The sequence below is a fragment of the Epinephelus lanceolatus genome, chromosome 17 (genome assembly GCF_041903045.1).
Source record: "Epinephelus lanceolatus isolate andai-2023 chromosome 17, ASM4190304v1, whole genome shotgun sequence".
Classification (NCBI taxonomy): Eukaryota; Metazoa; Chordata; class Actinopteri; order Perciformes; family Serranidae; genus Epinephelus; species Epinephelus lanceolatus.
Window position 1 is genome coordinate 19,246,695 of NC_135750.1, and position 14,652 is coordinate 19,261,346.

The following is a 14,652-nucleotide window of genomic DNA, read 5'->3' on the forward strand; positions in this document are numbered from 1 at the left end:
GTTTTGTCTACCGTTACCTGTTGGCCTTTCCCAATTTTACCATCCTGCTCTTGTCCATTAAAGTTATATCCAGTTTACCATTTACCACATCCCTAATTCAATTTGAATGCAGCTTTACATTTATCAGCTTATCTGACATGTTTACAGTAACTAACTTGCAGACTCATAAAATGTGTCTGCAATTTTAACATTTTGTGTTGTACAGTTGATTTCAAAGTTATTTGACATTTATGCACGCCAAAAGAAAATCTTGCAAGCTTTTTAAACACGCTAGTGATACTGTATGTTCAGACTATCCAGTTTGTCTAAATAATAGAAGCACACAACTGTGTGTTGTGAGTGATGGGAGTGTTTGAAGTGATATTTTGGATGCATAATTTCACTGCAAACTCCCCTTTGTTTTTAGTTTTTTATGTATTTATATGTGGGGTAGGCAGGTGTGTCTCGGGTAGGGTTTAAACCTTGCAAGAGGACATGACTACAAGGAAATGGAAGCTATAAAGGAAACCACAGCTGAGATGTTTTCTTACAAAGCTGCAAAACTGAAGTTAGACACAAAGTGGTCAAGAGACATGTACAATAAACAAGCTTACAATTAATATGAGCCGTCATGAGCGGATTCATTGGGAGTTAGGAGACCAAAAGAACATCACCTCCCTTTTCTATATGTATACATTTGAATGATAAAAGTCATGGTTAAGATGGACTCGCTATTTTTTTATATGCCCAACTATGAGTCACTTGTCTTGTCCTCTAATGGCACTAACATGATTGTGTGCAGTAACAAACTGAACATTACAAGGTTACAGGAAACGGAGGAAATCAGCTGTCCGTCTAAGAATGGTGCCCCTGACTCTCGTTGCAGTGGCCAAGTCGTAGCTGCCCAGAGTGCAGGCAGGATGTTGTGTACCAAAGACTGGTTTATTGTCACTCTTTTGCGGAATAGCCCCTTTTGTGTGAAATAATGAATATTGCTATTAATTCAGTGTTCTGATACTGATAGACAGCAACCGTTAGCACTTGCTCTCAACATCCGATAGATGAAGGCTCCAGTGGCAAAGCAGCAAACCTGCAGTAAGTGATTTTTTCCCCCTCTGGGAACAAACAGTCAGATAAAATCCAGTATAAAAAAATAATGTGTCCCCACTTATGAAAAAAAAGAAAAGAAAAGGAAATGTTGATTTAAACATTCTACAGCAGATGTTAAGAACCAACAGTACTACAACCCTACAACAGCTGTTCAAGCAGATATGTCATAAAGGTTGCTATAAACTGCTAAAACTCACCTTAGGTCTTCATAAAGCAAACCATATCTTCTTTAGCTTCAAAAATTGTGATGTATCTCTGACCCAGTGTTTAAAAGGGGGGGTTGCCTGCTTCCAATCAAGTAATATAAGTCTTCTGGCTAAAAGAGTGACATAAGAAATGCAATTTGATCCTTAGGAAGATGATTGTCTTCACACCGAATACCAAAAATGGCCGTAAAAGGATTTGGATCAAATCCTTTCAAAAATTCCTACAAGTATTTTGGAAAGGGTTTCAAAATTGGAGAACCAGTAAAGTGAGAGACCCAGGCAAGACCAGAATGTATACACCAGTGTTGCAGGTGAACTTGTACATCTATTACAAGAATCATTGACTGAGGGGTGAATCTTTGAGATTGGGAGGTCTGTGTACCACCTTGTGCCTAGCACATATTGATGAGTGTATTCAGCATCTTCAGGTTCAGATCAACCTGCCACCCCTCTCTCAATGTGTCAAAAGATATTGTCCGTAAAGATAAAAGTTTCAGTAAAATACTCAGAGGACGTTTTATTTTGGCATTGCATTTATTTGTCAGTACATACCAAAGCAGACACAATTTCAAATGTAGCTTTGAATCTTTTACATTCATAATGACATAAGTTGAGCGGCGAGACAAAATATTTGAATGCATCACATGAAAAGTTCAAAGGCGAAGCTGTCAAACACACAAGAATCATGCTCTCTCATTTTAAAACAGCCATTCTGAAGAGGAGTCACAGCGTCCCTTTTTTTGCTTGGCTCAGCTTGTGCCTTTTGCATTTGCATTTTAAGCGATTTTAGCTTCACTGTCCCTGATATTCGCCTATCAACTGCTGCCTTGATAGATTTAAGGTGGAAATGTGTTTAATCCTCACTTCCTCTACCTCAGCAGTTATTCCCTATGACTTTTGGTGCATTTATTTATCCAACTTTCTGCTCTCCACTTTCTCAGTTTTACCTTGAGGTTCTTTTATTTTCTCTGAAACTTCAGACAGCTTTGATTTCTCAGCCTGGCTTCCTTCCGGTGCCCCCTGATGCAACTCTTTGATTTCTGCATTGACAGCTGTCTTCTCCCTTGGCAACGCAGTTTGGACAGTTTGGGTTTCATCCCCACTGTTTGGCTTCTGATCCTGCACGTCAGGAAGACTCGTCACGTCAGATTTAAGAGAAGACTCTTTATCTTGACCTTTATTGCTGACATCTTCAACGCTTTCTGCTACTTTATCCTCACCTTTCGCGGCTTCAGATTTACTGATTTCCTTTGACTCTGTATGACTGTTTTCCTTTGCCTCGCTCTTGGGGTTTGTACTTGAAGACACTTGAGCCCCTTCTGAAAGCTGCCCCGTCTCTGCGGACAGATTGCTTTTTTGCTCTCCTGTAAAATCTGCGGTTGTCTCAGCTGTTTCTGAAATGGTAACCTTATCTTGCACTTGAACGCTGCTTAGCTCTCGAGGCTTGTCTGATTCTTTGGACACCTGGGCTGAGGGCTCGTCAACGGGCTCCTTCGCTTGAGCTGGGATAAAACTATCTTTCTCGGCATCTCCTTTTTTACCATCATCGGATTTTTTCAGAGGTTCATCCTCCGCAGGGACCTCTGGCTTTGAAGATAGATCATTCTGAACTGTTACCACTGTCTCTGCAGCTTCTTTCTCTTCTTTTTCAGCTACTCTCTGATGTTCCTTTCCTTCCTCATCAAGGCTCTCGCTTAACAAAGCTTCACTTTGGGTATTTTTATCTATGCCACTGTCCCCTTCATCGTCAACTGCCTCAATCTCCTCTTTACTTTCTTGACCTTTTCCACCATCGTCACCTCCATTCACTACATTTTCTGCTGATGCTACTTGATTCGGCTCACTATCAGACACCTGCTCACCTTCCTCCTCTCGACTGTCTTTATTATCACTCTCTTCCTCACTGCCCCCTTTATCTCTTTTGGTACACTCCTGCTCGTCTTTTTCCACCTCTGTCTCCTCCGATCCCGTCTCCTCAAACTCTGACATCTCAATTTCTCTCGTGGTCTCGGTTATGATCTCCTCTACGAACTTGTACTGCGGCTCAGCTCGTCTGTGCGGGCCTCCCGGGCGGCTGAGGCAAGGCAGGGTGTAAACGGGGGACTGGTGATAGATGTAGGGCAGGGAGATTTGGGTTTCTGACATGGTGGAGAGCCGAGCCTCCTCGCCACAGAGGAGTTTCCTGCGAAAAAGGGGAGACGTTGTAACATGGATGAATTTAGATACTTTTTATGTCTTTAAATAGATTTGTTTTTTGCCATTTTAGTATATTATTATTATAATTATTAGGACATTATTGATGTTTTTGTTTTTACAGTAGTGTGCCATTGTAATTGCCGTGATTGCAGTAGACACTTCACTTTGTTTAACTGCAATATTCGTAAATGCAGTGTTCTTAATAGATGATGAAGAATAAAGATTATCGAGGAAAATTATGGAAAACTGAGGTTTTTCAATGAGCTTGTCACTTTAAAATGCCATGGTAATAATAATGATGACTATGACTAGTGCACCAGTGGGAATTGGGGGAACCAGCCCAGTTTAAGGACAATGAATCGCCTAGTCTCGCTCACCAGACCTTTCTCAAGAAAAGAAAGGTCTGGCTGGGCCGACTCTCACTTTAAGATTGAAGAAAAAAACGCCCCGGCTGCTTGTATTTCTTTCAACCAATCACAATCATTCTTGGTGGTGCCACAGCAACGGTGCGCTTGCAAAAATATTGCCAGGGGGGAAACAGGTTTTGGTGTAACACGCCCACAAATATATCGCCTACAGGACCCGAACCATGGCAGAAAAATGGCTACATCCCCGCAAGATCAAACACTGCAAAAGTTAGTAAAGGACGTGTTGAAAACGGTTGAAAACTGCTACACAACCAGAGGTGGTAGGGCGGGACTTCAGCGGGTGGCTCGTTCCACCCAGTGAGAGGCTGATCTATGCAGCGAACTTCTGCCCACTCAGACTATGAATCGTCTAATGCTGGGTTCACGCTACACGACATTTTTGTCTGTTCTCTGTAATGTTTTGTCTGAGTCATAAAATCGTACTGTGACTTGACAGACTTCACGATGGTCCACGACCAATCATCCACAGTCATCTCTCACAACGTTCGGGATGTAATTGGGTTATTCTTGTCTTTTTTTTTTTTTTTTTGTATATAATTTAAGTTTTTATTGGTTTGAAAGGCTTGATAAATGGCATACATATATTATTTTGGCACGTATTTTCTTATAATATGGAGGTGGACTCCAGTACATAAAGAAAAATTAGCAAATAATCTGGAAGGAAAGAGAAGGAAACAAACTAACAAACAATAACATGTCGCACATATGTATGTCCTCGTACATCACTCAACAGCGTCACATAGTCACAGAGCAAGATCATAATTATGTAGGCTTACGTATATTCTGTTTTGATATGAGTCCATAACCATTCCTAAGGGGATACTCCTTTCTCCTGATCACCATTTATTCCACTAAGCATACATTCATAAGATGCTATTTCCACCATTGCATTAACACATTCTTTCAATTCCAAGGCCTTTGTTATCTTTCAGTGTCTTAGAACAACTCCACAGACAGTTATTAGACCCACAATAATAACAGAAAATGCACGTTTGGATACGTTTGGTATTTGCAACCGATCCCCAGTAAACACAACTTTGGACTTTAAATTGATTTCTGAACCAAGCCAACAACTTAAAAGTTCTAATACTCTAATCCAGGGTGGTTTTACATTTCCAGCAGCAAGAACTTCATTCTGTAGAGTCGTAACGGTGAATGATAATATCTATACAGTACCTGATATTGTTTGTCGTGTCCTATTTTTTATCATTATTATTATTATTTCAGTCACTGTGTCTGTTCATGTGCCAACCGAAATGTTATTGTAGTAACGTAAAAAGTGCCGTCTGATGGCAGCAGCTACATTTGAAGCACTGCATGCAAACTTTGCAAGTCACTGAATCCTCCACATCAGGTTCCTGCAAATGTTTCACAATAAAAGCCTGTTTATACAATGAAGGGATTCTCTCAACTGAAATTATAAAGGGCTTTTAATTTTAACACATACAGGAAGTGTTGTGCATGATGCATTAAATTTACCAGGGAAAACAGAAGCAGATTAAAAGTAAAAATAGAAAGACACAGACGGAATAATAAATAAAGGTCCATTGATAAGGTAGTCTGTTTCAAATGGAGTTGGTAGCCTCTGCTATTTTCTTTTAATTTTATTCCTTTATACCCTCCATTATGAAGAAACGCACATGTTGCTGCACAGTTGTCCACGGCAGCAGAGTGCTCTGTGTTCCTATTGGTCAAAGTGATGGCTGTGACGGGGAGAAGTCACGAACAAACATGTTCCAGACGTGTCGTCGGTTGTTGTCTACTATGACACACTACACAAGATGAAACGATGCATTAGCACGTTTGACACTTGTTGTCGTTCACGATTCAAGCCAAAATAAAACGCCAAATTATATCAGTACACAATTCCTTAGCTCTAAATATTGACATCGTTTTCAGCTAACCTATACAGAGGACTAAAACAGCCTACTTGATCCCTGAAATTCAGTTACGACTTTTGGTTTGCTTGGCCACCCCATCTGGCCACCCCTGAACAATTTCTGGGAGCACCACTGGCTGTCACTTGAACTATTTTACATTAAGGATTTAAGGTAAATGCATTCAGTATGCCTTACCTGTAAGACATTATCTCCACGTCCAAGGCCATTTTCACATTTAACAGGTCCTGGTATTCCCGCAGGTATGCAGACATGTCAAATTTGCAATTTATGAGCTCATTCTCAAGTTCTTTGATGGTGTTCTGGAGCAAGAGAGGAGAAAATACATGTTACTGCATATCACGTGGAAAGTGGTCAATAAATAAATAAACAGATAAACAAACTGTCTCACCTGGTAATGAATCATTTCCTCCTTGTGGCGATCCTCCACGTCATGGAGTTGCTTCTCCAGCGCTTCCCTGGTGCCTTTAGCGCAGTCCAGCTCGATGTTCTTGGCCTGCAGACGCCTCCTGTACTCCTGGATCTCCTGCTGGGTCGCTTTTAACGCCTCTCTCTTGATCTCAGCTGCCTCCGTTAATCTTGCAAACTGAGATCGGAAAGTTTCTCCCATCTGCTGGACGTCAGAGACGGTATGACCTTCCAGTTGTGCCCTTATGTCCCGAAGTGCCGCAGTGACGCCTGGGTTGCCAAATTCATGCGCCCTGACAGTCACCTGCGCATCCTGGATGTGGTCACACATCTCTGACACCTCTGCTTCATGGTTCCTCTTTAGGAAGTGGATTTCATCCACGAGGGTTTGGGCTTTCTTGTCCAACTGCAGTTTCGCCTGATACGCGTCACTGATGTCCTTCTTGAGGACCACAATCCTGCTCTCTGCGTCCGATCTGCTCCGCGCCTCCTGATCATACTGTCCCCTCAGCTTGGACAGCTCTTCCTCTAGATTCTGATGCTCGATTTCAATCTGGTGCTTCTGATGAGTGATGTCTTGAACCAGCTGTCTCAGCTTCCTCAGCTCCGGTCCATACTCCTCCTCCAAACAGGATGCGGGCTTCGCTTTGCCCCTGATCTGCCCTATCTCCTTCTCCAGCAGCTGGTTCTGGTACTCCAGATGGTGCACCTTCTCTATGAATCCTGCAAGACGATCATTCAAGCCATGCATCAGTTCTTTCTCATTAAACTTTCCAGATAGCGGCTTGGTCAGATTCATGCCCGTGGACGCGACGCTGGTGTCTAATGCGGAGCGTTTGGGCTTGTATTGTAGATACTCATCTGGAGTGTTTCTGTGCGGGAAGACGAATCTGGTGTCCATGCTGTGGCTCAGGCTGTGGTGGTGGTGAATGTCCGGTGCAGAGATGCTCCATGCGGGCTTTTTATAGCCGTCGCCATCTGCTCGGTCTGCAGAACGGAGCTGTCCGCGGTGCTGAAAAGGTGTAGCATCAGCTGATGGTTCAATGAAAGCTTACACTACGGTTTGTCGCAGACAGCAGTGACGTAGATGAGCTGACTGTAGATGCAGGTCCCAATGCAGTTAACCCTCTGTGTATTATTATTATTATTATTATTATTATTATTATTATTATTAGCCTATGTGTCAGAGTGGTTAAGTTGTTACTTCAATAACACCAGTCCACGGTGTTTCACGATTTGCTTTTAGCAGATGACGTCATTTAAACGCCAGATGCCCATTCTGTACAGCCGGAGTGTCAAACATAGGGCTCGGGGGCTAGAACCGGGCCGCCAAAGGGTCCACTCTGGCCCACTTTATGACTTTGCACACCTGATATCGAGGCTAAATGGGGATTTATACTTGTGCGGCAGAGCCTTTGTGAGCATTTATACTTGTGCAGTGGTGTGTCTGTGTCACTCTGCAGTTACACCTCCAAAACACTAGTCAGCAGTGGAGGTTTCTGTGAAATGCACACATTAAACACACATTAAACATGGCTTAATAGCGACAGTTTCTAACACAAGTACACAAATCAGCTTCACTATAACTCGCAGCATTCACAGACAAAGCACTTGTCTTATGCTGGACACATTTTCCCCACAAATACAACAAGCTAACATTTTTAGCACAAGCCTATGGTATTTTACATTGTATAAATTAGCCTAGTGGCTAGCAGACTTTTTCTCTACTCATATGAAGCTAGGTACAACAGCAACAATTAGCAAAGGTAACATTACAAAATTCGGCTTCATTACAACTCACAAGGTTCACAGACAAAACAACTGTCTTATACTCAACAAGTTTGCCAAACAAATACAACATGCTAATGTTATTAGCACAAGCCTATGGCATTTTACATTGTTTAGCCTAGCGACTAGCTGAGATTTCCTCTACTCATATAAAAGACAGGATAAATCCTGAAATATAAATCCCCAAAGGATAAATCACACACACGACTTAAAATGCTATTTTGTGGAGGCTTTATTGTCTTCACAATTGATTGTTTCTTTTCTGTGAAATTAAATCAGCTTACAAAAATAGACAGGAGGTCTGTATCACAGCGATGCATAGTTACATTTCTGGGGAGGTGCACGTCAGGCTGCGGCGTAGGGTACAGCGTAGGCTCTACGTCGATGCAAAGCTTACGGCATAGGTACGGCGTCAATTTGACGCAGTAGTATAAATTCTGCCTAAGAGGTGCCAGGTTTCAGGAGCAGGCTAAACAGTGTGTAGATACTTAATGTAAAATGCTGCTTCAGAGGCTTTTCCTCCCTGACCAGAATAAAGGTCTCTGAAATGACAATGAATACCTACTGTGATCAGATATGGGAAATTGTGGTAAACATTGTCAACCAGCAGCTTCAGTACAAAAGATTCTGTGTCAGACTTATGTCTTAGAACAATGTGGGTGGAAAACTGTTCAGTGCCCGATGTTGTGTTCACACTGGGTGCAAATAAAACAATTTGATTTAATTTTAGGCTTCAGATAATATATCAATTATGAATAATTCATTTGATCTAGCTCCAACAGACAGTGCATGGACATAGAATATTAAGTGGCCAACAACCTGATTTTATACATCTGAAGAACTTCTACAACTACAAAAAAAAGAACTGTTTGGCAACCAGAGCAGGCATCTAATTGAGACAGGCGTGTATTTGTCAAAATGTGTAGCCACACCGGGCTAGTAACTGGGCGTTTAATTGGGACGAGGCTTGCTGCCCCCACAAACCGACTGCAGATAAGCGGATGAAAATGGATGGATGGAGTCCTGCTTGCCTTCAGCTAGTTCTAGAGCAAGAATATATCACACTCGAGTCCCAGTGTAGTTCAAGGAGAATGTTTTACTGCTTCAAACTCTGTCATGTATACAAAAACAATTTAAGAACACAAATAAACACCATGTCTTCATCTCACTGTAAGGATCTTTAGAAGATGTAGTTTCCACTTGCATCATGTTGTTATTTTGATGTGTGAGCTGTTGTGGTCACAGTGTAATGTAGCTACAAACAGAGCCGATCACATCAGCCTGAAAACAAAATGACATGTTTCATGTTCTGTAACAAAGAAAACCACTATTTTTGTTTTAAATGTTTGTCTGATCCTGAGCTGCAGTTCCGTGGTATTGATTGATTTTGATATTGAAACTGTATATTTGTTTTATTTACAGCTCTTTTATGATCACTGTCCTCGTGAAGACAGTAAACACAGGAAGTAAACAGGAAGTTGCAATGTTTAATCTGCTGAACTGTGTAGGTGACAAAAAAAGCACAGGAGGCACTTTACTCAGCATTTATATTTATTATCCAAACTAAAGCACCATTAAGACAAAGTGTAGCTTTTTAACTGGCAATTTTAGCGTTTAATGACAATGGACAGCCCGTCACCTATAGTGAGCATGCTCAGATCAATCCTCTCGTCCTTGTGTAGCTTCTTATTGAGGTGATCCAGAGTCTGGGAGTTGAGGTCACCGGGAAGAGGATTCACAACCTTACCGCTCCACAGCACCTTCAGGTACAGAAACAACAGCGCTGTTTCATTCTGTTCACACTCAAAACAAGCTGAACAACTCTTAATATAAAGCATGACAGATCCTGCCTGTGTAAAGTGTGCTTACATTGTCAATCGCAATGATGCCCCCTGGTCGTATGAGCTGCAGGGACGTCTCATAGTATCTGTCATAGTTGAATTTATCAGCATCGATGAACACAAAGTCATATGTTCCAGTTTCCCCGGCCGCTATCAACTCACCTGATGAAACAGAGATGAAGTTTAAAATGTACAAATGACTGAGTTTTATCAGAAATCATGACTGGTATTTATAAAAGCACTTACTCAGTGTCTTCATGGCTATTTGATGACGCACATCTATCTTGTTTTCAACTCCAGCCTAGAGAAGCGGTTACACTGTGTGAGAATTGTGCAGGGGGTTTAAGTGGTTCTTCCTCTTTAATTGTTTTCAAAGAGAATGTTAGAGAAGGCTAAAACAGGAATTGATTTCACTGCTTGGCTTTGCATCTTTATGTGACACAGTTTCCTGAGCAGACACCTTTTTTACTTTCCTGCCTGCAACATTTTGTGAAGACACACTGACAGAAGGTAGATGTGCAGTGTGCTGTCGGCTGCACAATTTTGCTCCGACAGAGGCAACGATCAATCTTAATTAACTTGCAAAAATGCCACATTCAAGTGTTATATAAGTGCCAGGCTGTGTAATGCAACCTGTACTGAGTTAAGATTAAAGGTTTAATGAACAATATCTTCTTTAATTTTGTGGAGACAACATGAGTCAAGACATTTTCTCACCTCTTTAAAAAACGGTTTGGCGATGTCGATGTAAGTCTCTTCTATTTCACACGCTACCACATGTCCATTCTCTGGCATGACCAAAGCCATGCTCAGTGTATTGTACCCCGTGTACATCCCTGCAGAATAAATATAATATTAAAACTGAGTCACTTCAGAATTTGAGATTTAGTCCTTTACAGATGATTAAACAAGAAGAGTCTTCTATGGAAGCAAAGAAAAGCCGTATGTGGATTTGAATCCCAACGACTGACGACTTAACACCCATTCTCCATTCTTCACCCATCTAACCCTAATGACACACAAGATGGCAACTCACATGTGACCCCAACAACTCTGTAAGGGTTCACACCCACACAGAGTTTAAAGCCTGCGACTCCGCACCAGTCCTTCAGAACCAAAGACACCTCTTGGATGAGAGGCGAAATGTCTTCAAGAAACTCAAGCAAGTCCAGTTGCCTACGATATGGCACTTAAGATTACCATGACCTGGATGACTTAGAATCTTCACCGTCATGTTGGCATTGTACGTTTCTGCAAAACATGGATATATTATATTTGTGCGTTATTATGTACCGAATACGTTAAAAGTTTGCATTTCAGCAACGCTGTTGTTAAGCAAAGTCGCTTGAGCATGATACACTTCTTCAAAAAAACACCAGGCAGAAGTCTGCACATCAGTTTCGTCCACTTTTTGTCATCGCATACAGTACACATGCTGAACAAATCAAGTGTATCGTTAAATGTAATTGGGCCAATCGCAACAGCCCCATGGCTAGACCTTTCAGTGAATTTCAGAATGCTAATGATTTCCTTTTACGCATAGAGGGCATTGAGCTCATTGAGCTCATTAAACCTTTGGTCAGGGAGGCTAACAGAATACAGAAACTCAATCAAGGGAAGCTTAAACTGGATCCTTTAAAGTATCCTGGTCTCAATGAGGATATAGACTTCACATGTTGTTATCTTACCTCATGTCACTCATGTTTCATTACTGTCTATTTGTTTCACCTGTCATGCCATTATACAGGTCGTGTGATGGCCTATGATTGGTTCCTGCCACTACAGGCGAGGCCATACCTGTGATGTTTGGTTTGAAGGTTTGAAAGCCCTGACGAAGACCTGCAGTGGTCATAACATGTTGGCGCTTTTATGATTTAGCCACAACAATAAAGGCTTTTTAATATTTCCTTCCTCGTTTTCTATATTGTTTAGGAGTGCCTGGATTACCTTCCTGTGATTCCTGTTGTTTCCCCTTCTCCATGAGCACCCGACGCAAGATTTTGATCTATGTTCGTATATATCGAGCAACCAGTTGCCTTTTTCTTTTTCTAATGCTGTAGTTGGGTATGGTGAGGGAAAAACCTGGAAATTGTTTTGGCTTAAAATACCCACACAATCCTGGCTGGAAACGCAGCAATGTCTCGATAGGCCTATTTGTGGCCCAGTGGAAACAGTGATAGGCCGCTGCACAAAAAGCCGATGGAAATGTAGCAATGTTTCACTAAAAAACAATCAGTTTTGTTGTTTGTTGGTCTCAAACAGTGGTCTGCAGCTCGTCAGGTGTCTTGCCTGGGTGACATGCCAACCACCATCCCCTCCACCTCCCAATGACAGTTGGCTTATATACATGTAACCAGAAGTATGTCACTGTAGGAATGTGATATAACACGTATGAAATGTATAAATATAATGTATCTCTGCTTTGCAGGAACGTACAACAGCATCATTTTCGTCTGGTGACTGTGCTGCATTTCCAGACCTAAAAATTCAGCAGCTTAAATTGGATCGCTCAAATTCAGATACCAAAATTCAAGATTAAAAAAGTCAAACTTTAACATCGATTGAGCCTGACTTGAACCGACCCGACCAGATCAGCAGAATTTGATTTTCAACATTAACTATTCAGCAGTGATTTAATTTCACAGGTTTTTCAGTTGCTTTTAAAATTATTACGGCTCCTTTTTGCTTCCATAGTCTTCTACTTGATCTCACATGATCTCACCAATTTCAATGGCTTTAGTTGCATTTATCAGTTTGATGAGATTTGCCATAAACTGGGCCTGTTCACTGGGAACCATCATGACGCTCCAGGGGTCTTCAAGGGTCCTCTGAAATGAAAACATAAAAACATTTATATCATTATATTGTCCGACTCAATGGGTAAACAGCTCCTCATAAGCTGTGTAGTGTTTTTCTGGCACTGTGCTACCCTCTAGTGGTCATAGAGAGATTGTATACAGTTGTAATTAGGTATTCTTTGTAAGTTTATTGTAGTTGTACTCAAAGTAAACATGATAGAATTTAAACGTGACACAAAACACAAACTGAACAAATGCTACTGATGTATCTTAAGCTACTTTTTTTCAGTATGTAGGATCTGCAAGCACAGATCTACTGAGTTTTCTCTGTTAGAGCTACAAACTGAGAAACTGTGATGTACCCATCACACATGAACACTTGATCTAACATTATGAAATCTTGTTACATCTAAATGTTGTAGTTGTATTGTTGGTGTTGTTGTTGGGATGATTTGATGTTGTGTTGTCTTGCTACTGTCACTGCTGAAGCCGTTGTGTCATGAATATGTCCTATTTTGCAACTGTCTTTTTTTATATAACAGTGTCTTTCAGCAGAGAAATTATTCTCTGTTTCCTGCCCAGAGACTACAGATGAAAATTAAGTTGTTGCTAACTCTGGTGCAGCTAAGTAGCTGTGCACTGTCCCTGTTTAATAAATGAAATAAATAAATAAAGTTCCAAAGTTTGACCCAAAGTTTAGAGGCAACAACTTCAAAGCTACAGTCATCTTTAGTTTTTAGCCTGGAGCTTGGGATGACCAACGAGCCTTCCTCTGACCTGAATAACCTGCTGGTGGCTTCAGCATGTTGATAAATGTTCGCAGGCGCCTGCCCATGCTAAGCTAAGGGATGATCGAATAAAACTGAATTTCAGAGAATAAATTCAAGACATCTGATTGGTTGTAACATGGGGTCTTTAGGCTGCCAAATGCAAGTATGATGCTGAATGTATTAAACTATGTGGACCTTGAACTGAGGACCCCGTGGCTGGACCAGTTGGGAACAACTGGCTGAAGTTATCACCTCTATCTCAGAATGAGACGTAATAGTGTGTGAGGACTTACCAGTCTGAGTTTGGTGAGGACTGGGTGCTCCCTCACCGAGTTGTTGACAACATACTGCAGCACAGGATCGTCCTTCCCTTCCCCGTGGCTCTTACCCATTAAGGCAGACTTTCCTACGCCTGAAACAGAAGAGCAGCTACCGTTAACACCAATCCAATAAATCTCTGCCAGATCATACACAAAAACACCATCCCATACCTGATAGTACAACAGCAAGTCCAATGCAACAAATCATTTGGATACCTGAAGCCATTTTGTCCTAGGCTCTGGGCTTTGTCAAAGAAAGTCTCAACAATTGTGGTTAAATCCACCGACTCTCTCTGCGTCAGTCCTATTTGTACTGCCTGTGTTTGTTCTGCTTAACCATTGACAGGGTGGTGCAGCGTATTGATTTTTCAGGTATGTTGCAAAAGTAGGGAACTTTTTGTAAGATATACAGTATGCACCATGTGTTTATCAAACAGGGACGTTGGTCTTACTTTTAAAGGAGATTAAATTATTGAAAATCACAGTAGAGCAGAACAAAGGTCTCTTAATATAAAAAGGCACTGTCGCTCTCCCAATAGATTTTAGTCAAGTTTGTTCAGTTAATATGCAACCCAAACAAGCACACTTTGGACTGTTTTATCTGTGTGTTTTGCTCTCACTGTATCCCCGAATGTGCGCTATTACTCAGTGCTGTGCATCACTGCAACTAAATTGTATCTCATAAGACAACACTTTCCTCACTGTGTAAATTCCTGTGTGAGCAGATGATAAAAAACATGAAAGACACTCTCTAAATTAAATTTAAGTTCATAAAGCTTTATAAAGTATCCAAAAAGAGACCCACGTTTCTGGTGACATTTGAGATGTGTTTGGGGTCCAGGCAGAAATATGGATATTTTATTTTTCAGCACTTTACAGTCCATGGCTGACACAGAAGCCCTACAGAGAG

At 41.3% G+C, this 14,652-nt stretch overlaps 2 protein-coding genes across 3 annotated transcripts; both read right to left on the minus strand.

Annotated features, from left to right (window-relative positions):
* Positions 1-1,810: 1,810 nt before the first annotated feature.
* Positions 1,811-7,300, minus strand: LOC117248033 (neurofilament medium polypeptide). Its single transcript, XM_033612751.2, has 3 exons — positions 6,209-7,300; positions 5,995-6,119; positions 1,811-3,477 (listed from the first exon to the last, which is right to left on the minus strand). The coding sequence occupies exons 1-3, from the start codon at positions 7,124-7,126 to the stop codon at positions 2,202-2,204; spliced, it is 2,319 nt and encodes a 772-aa protein (XP_033468642.2). The 5' UTR covers positions 7,127-7,300; the 3' UTR covers positions 1,811-2,201.
* A 2,246-nt stretch (positions 7,301-9,546) lies between these two features.
* Positions 9,547-14,071, minus strand: comtd1a (catechol-O-methyltransferase domain containing 1a). 2 transcript variants are annotated; one of them, XM_033613799.2, is made up of 7 exons: positions 13,914-14,071; positions 13,716-13,834; positions 12,577-12,682; positions 10,572-10,690; positions 10,101-10,155; positions 9,883-10,016; positions 9,547-9,773 (listed from the first exon to the last, which is right to left on the minus strand). In XM_033613799.2, the coding sequence occupies exons 1-7, from the start codon at positions 13,966-13,968 to the stop codon at positions 9,621-9,623; spliced, it is 741 nt and encodes a 246-aa protein (XP_033469690.1). In that variant the 5' UTR covers positions 13,969-14,071; the 3' UTR covers positions 9,547-9,620. The 2 variants fall into 2 exon arrangements, with proteins under 2 accessions (XP_033469690.1, XP_033469691.1); XM_033613800.2 differs by having other exon boundaries at positions 13,959-14,061.
* Positions 14,072-14,652: the final 581 nt, after the last annotated feature.

Coding starts and splice junctions, on each gene's coding strand:
- LOC117248033 (XM_033612751.2), bottom strand. CDS start 7,126: ATGGACACCAGATTCGTCTTCCCGCACAGAAACACTCCAGATGAGTAT. Junction 6,120..6,208: donor AGGAAATGATTCATTACCAG/GTGAGACAGTTT, acceptor CTCTTGCTCCAG/AACACCATCAAAGAACTTGA. Junction 3,478..5,994: donor GTGGAGATAATGTCTTACAG/GTAAGGCATACT, acceptor CCTTTTTCGCAG/GAAACTCCTCTGTGGCGAGG.
- comtd1a (XM_033613799.2), bottom strand. CDS start 13,968: ATGGCTTCAGGTATCCAAATGATTTGTTGCATTGGACTTGCTGTTGTA. Junction 10,017..10,100: donor AATAGCCATGAAGACACTGA/GTAAGTGCTTTT, acceptor CTGTTTCATCAG/GTGAGTTGATAGCGGCCGGG. Junction 9,774..9,882: donor GCATCATTGCGATTGACAAT/GTAAGCACACTT, acceptor CTGTACCTGAAG/GTGCTGTGGAGCGGTAAGGT.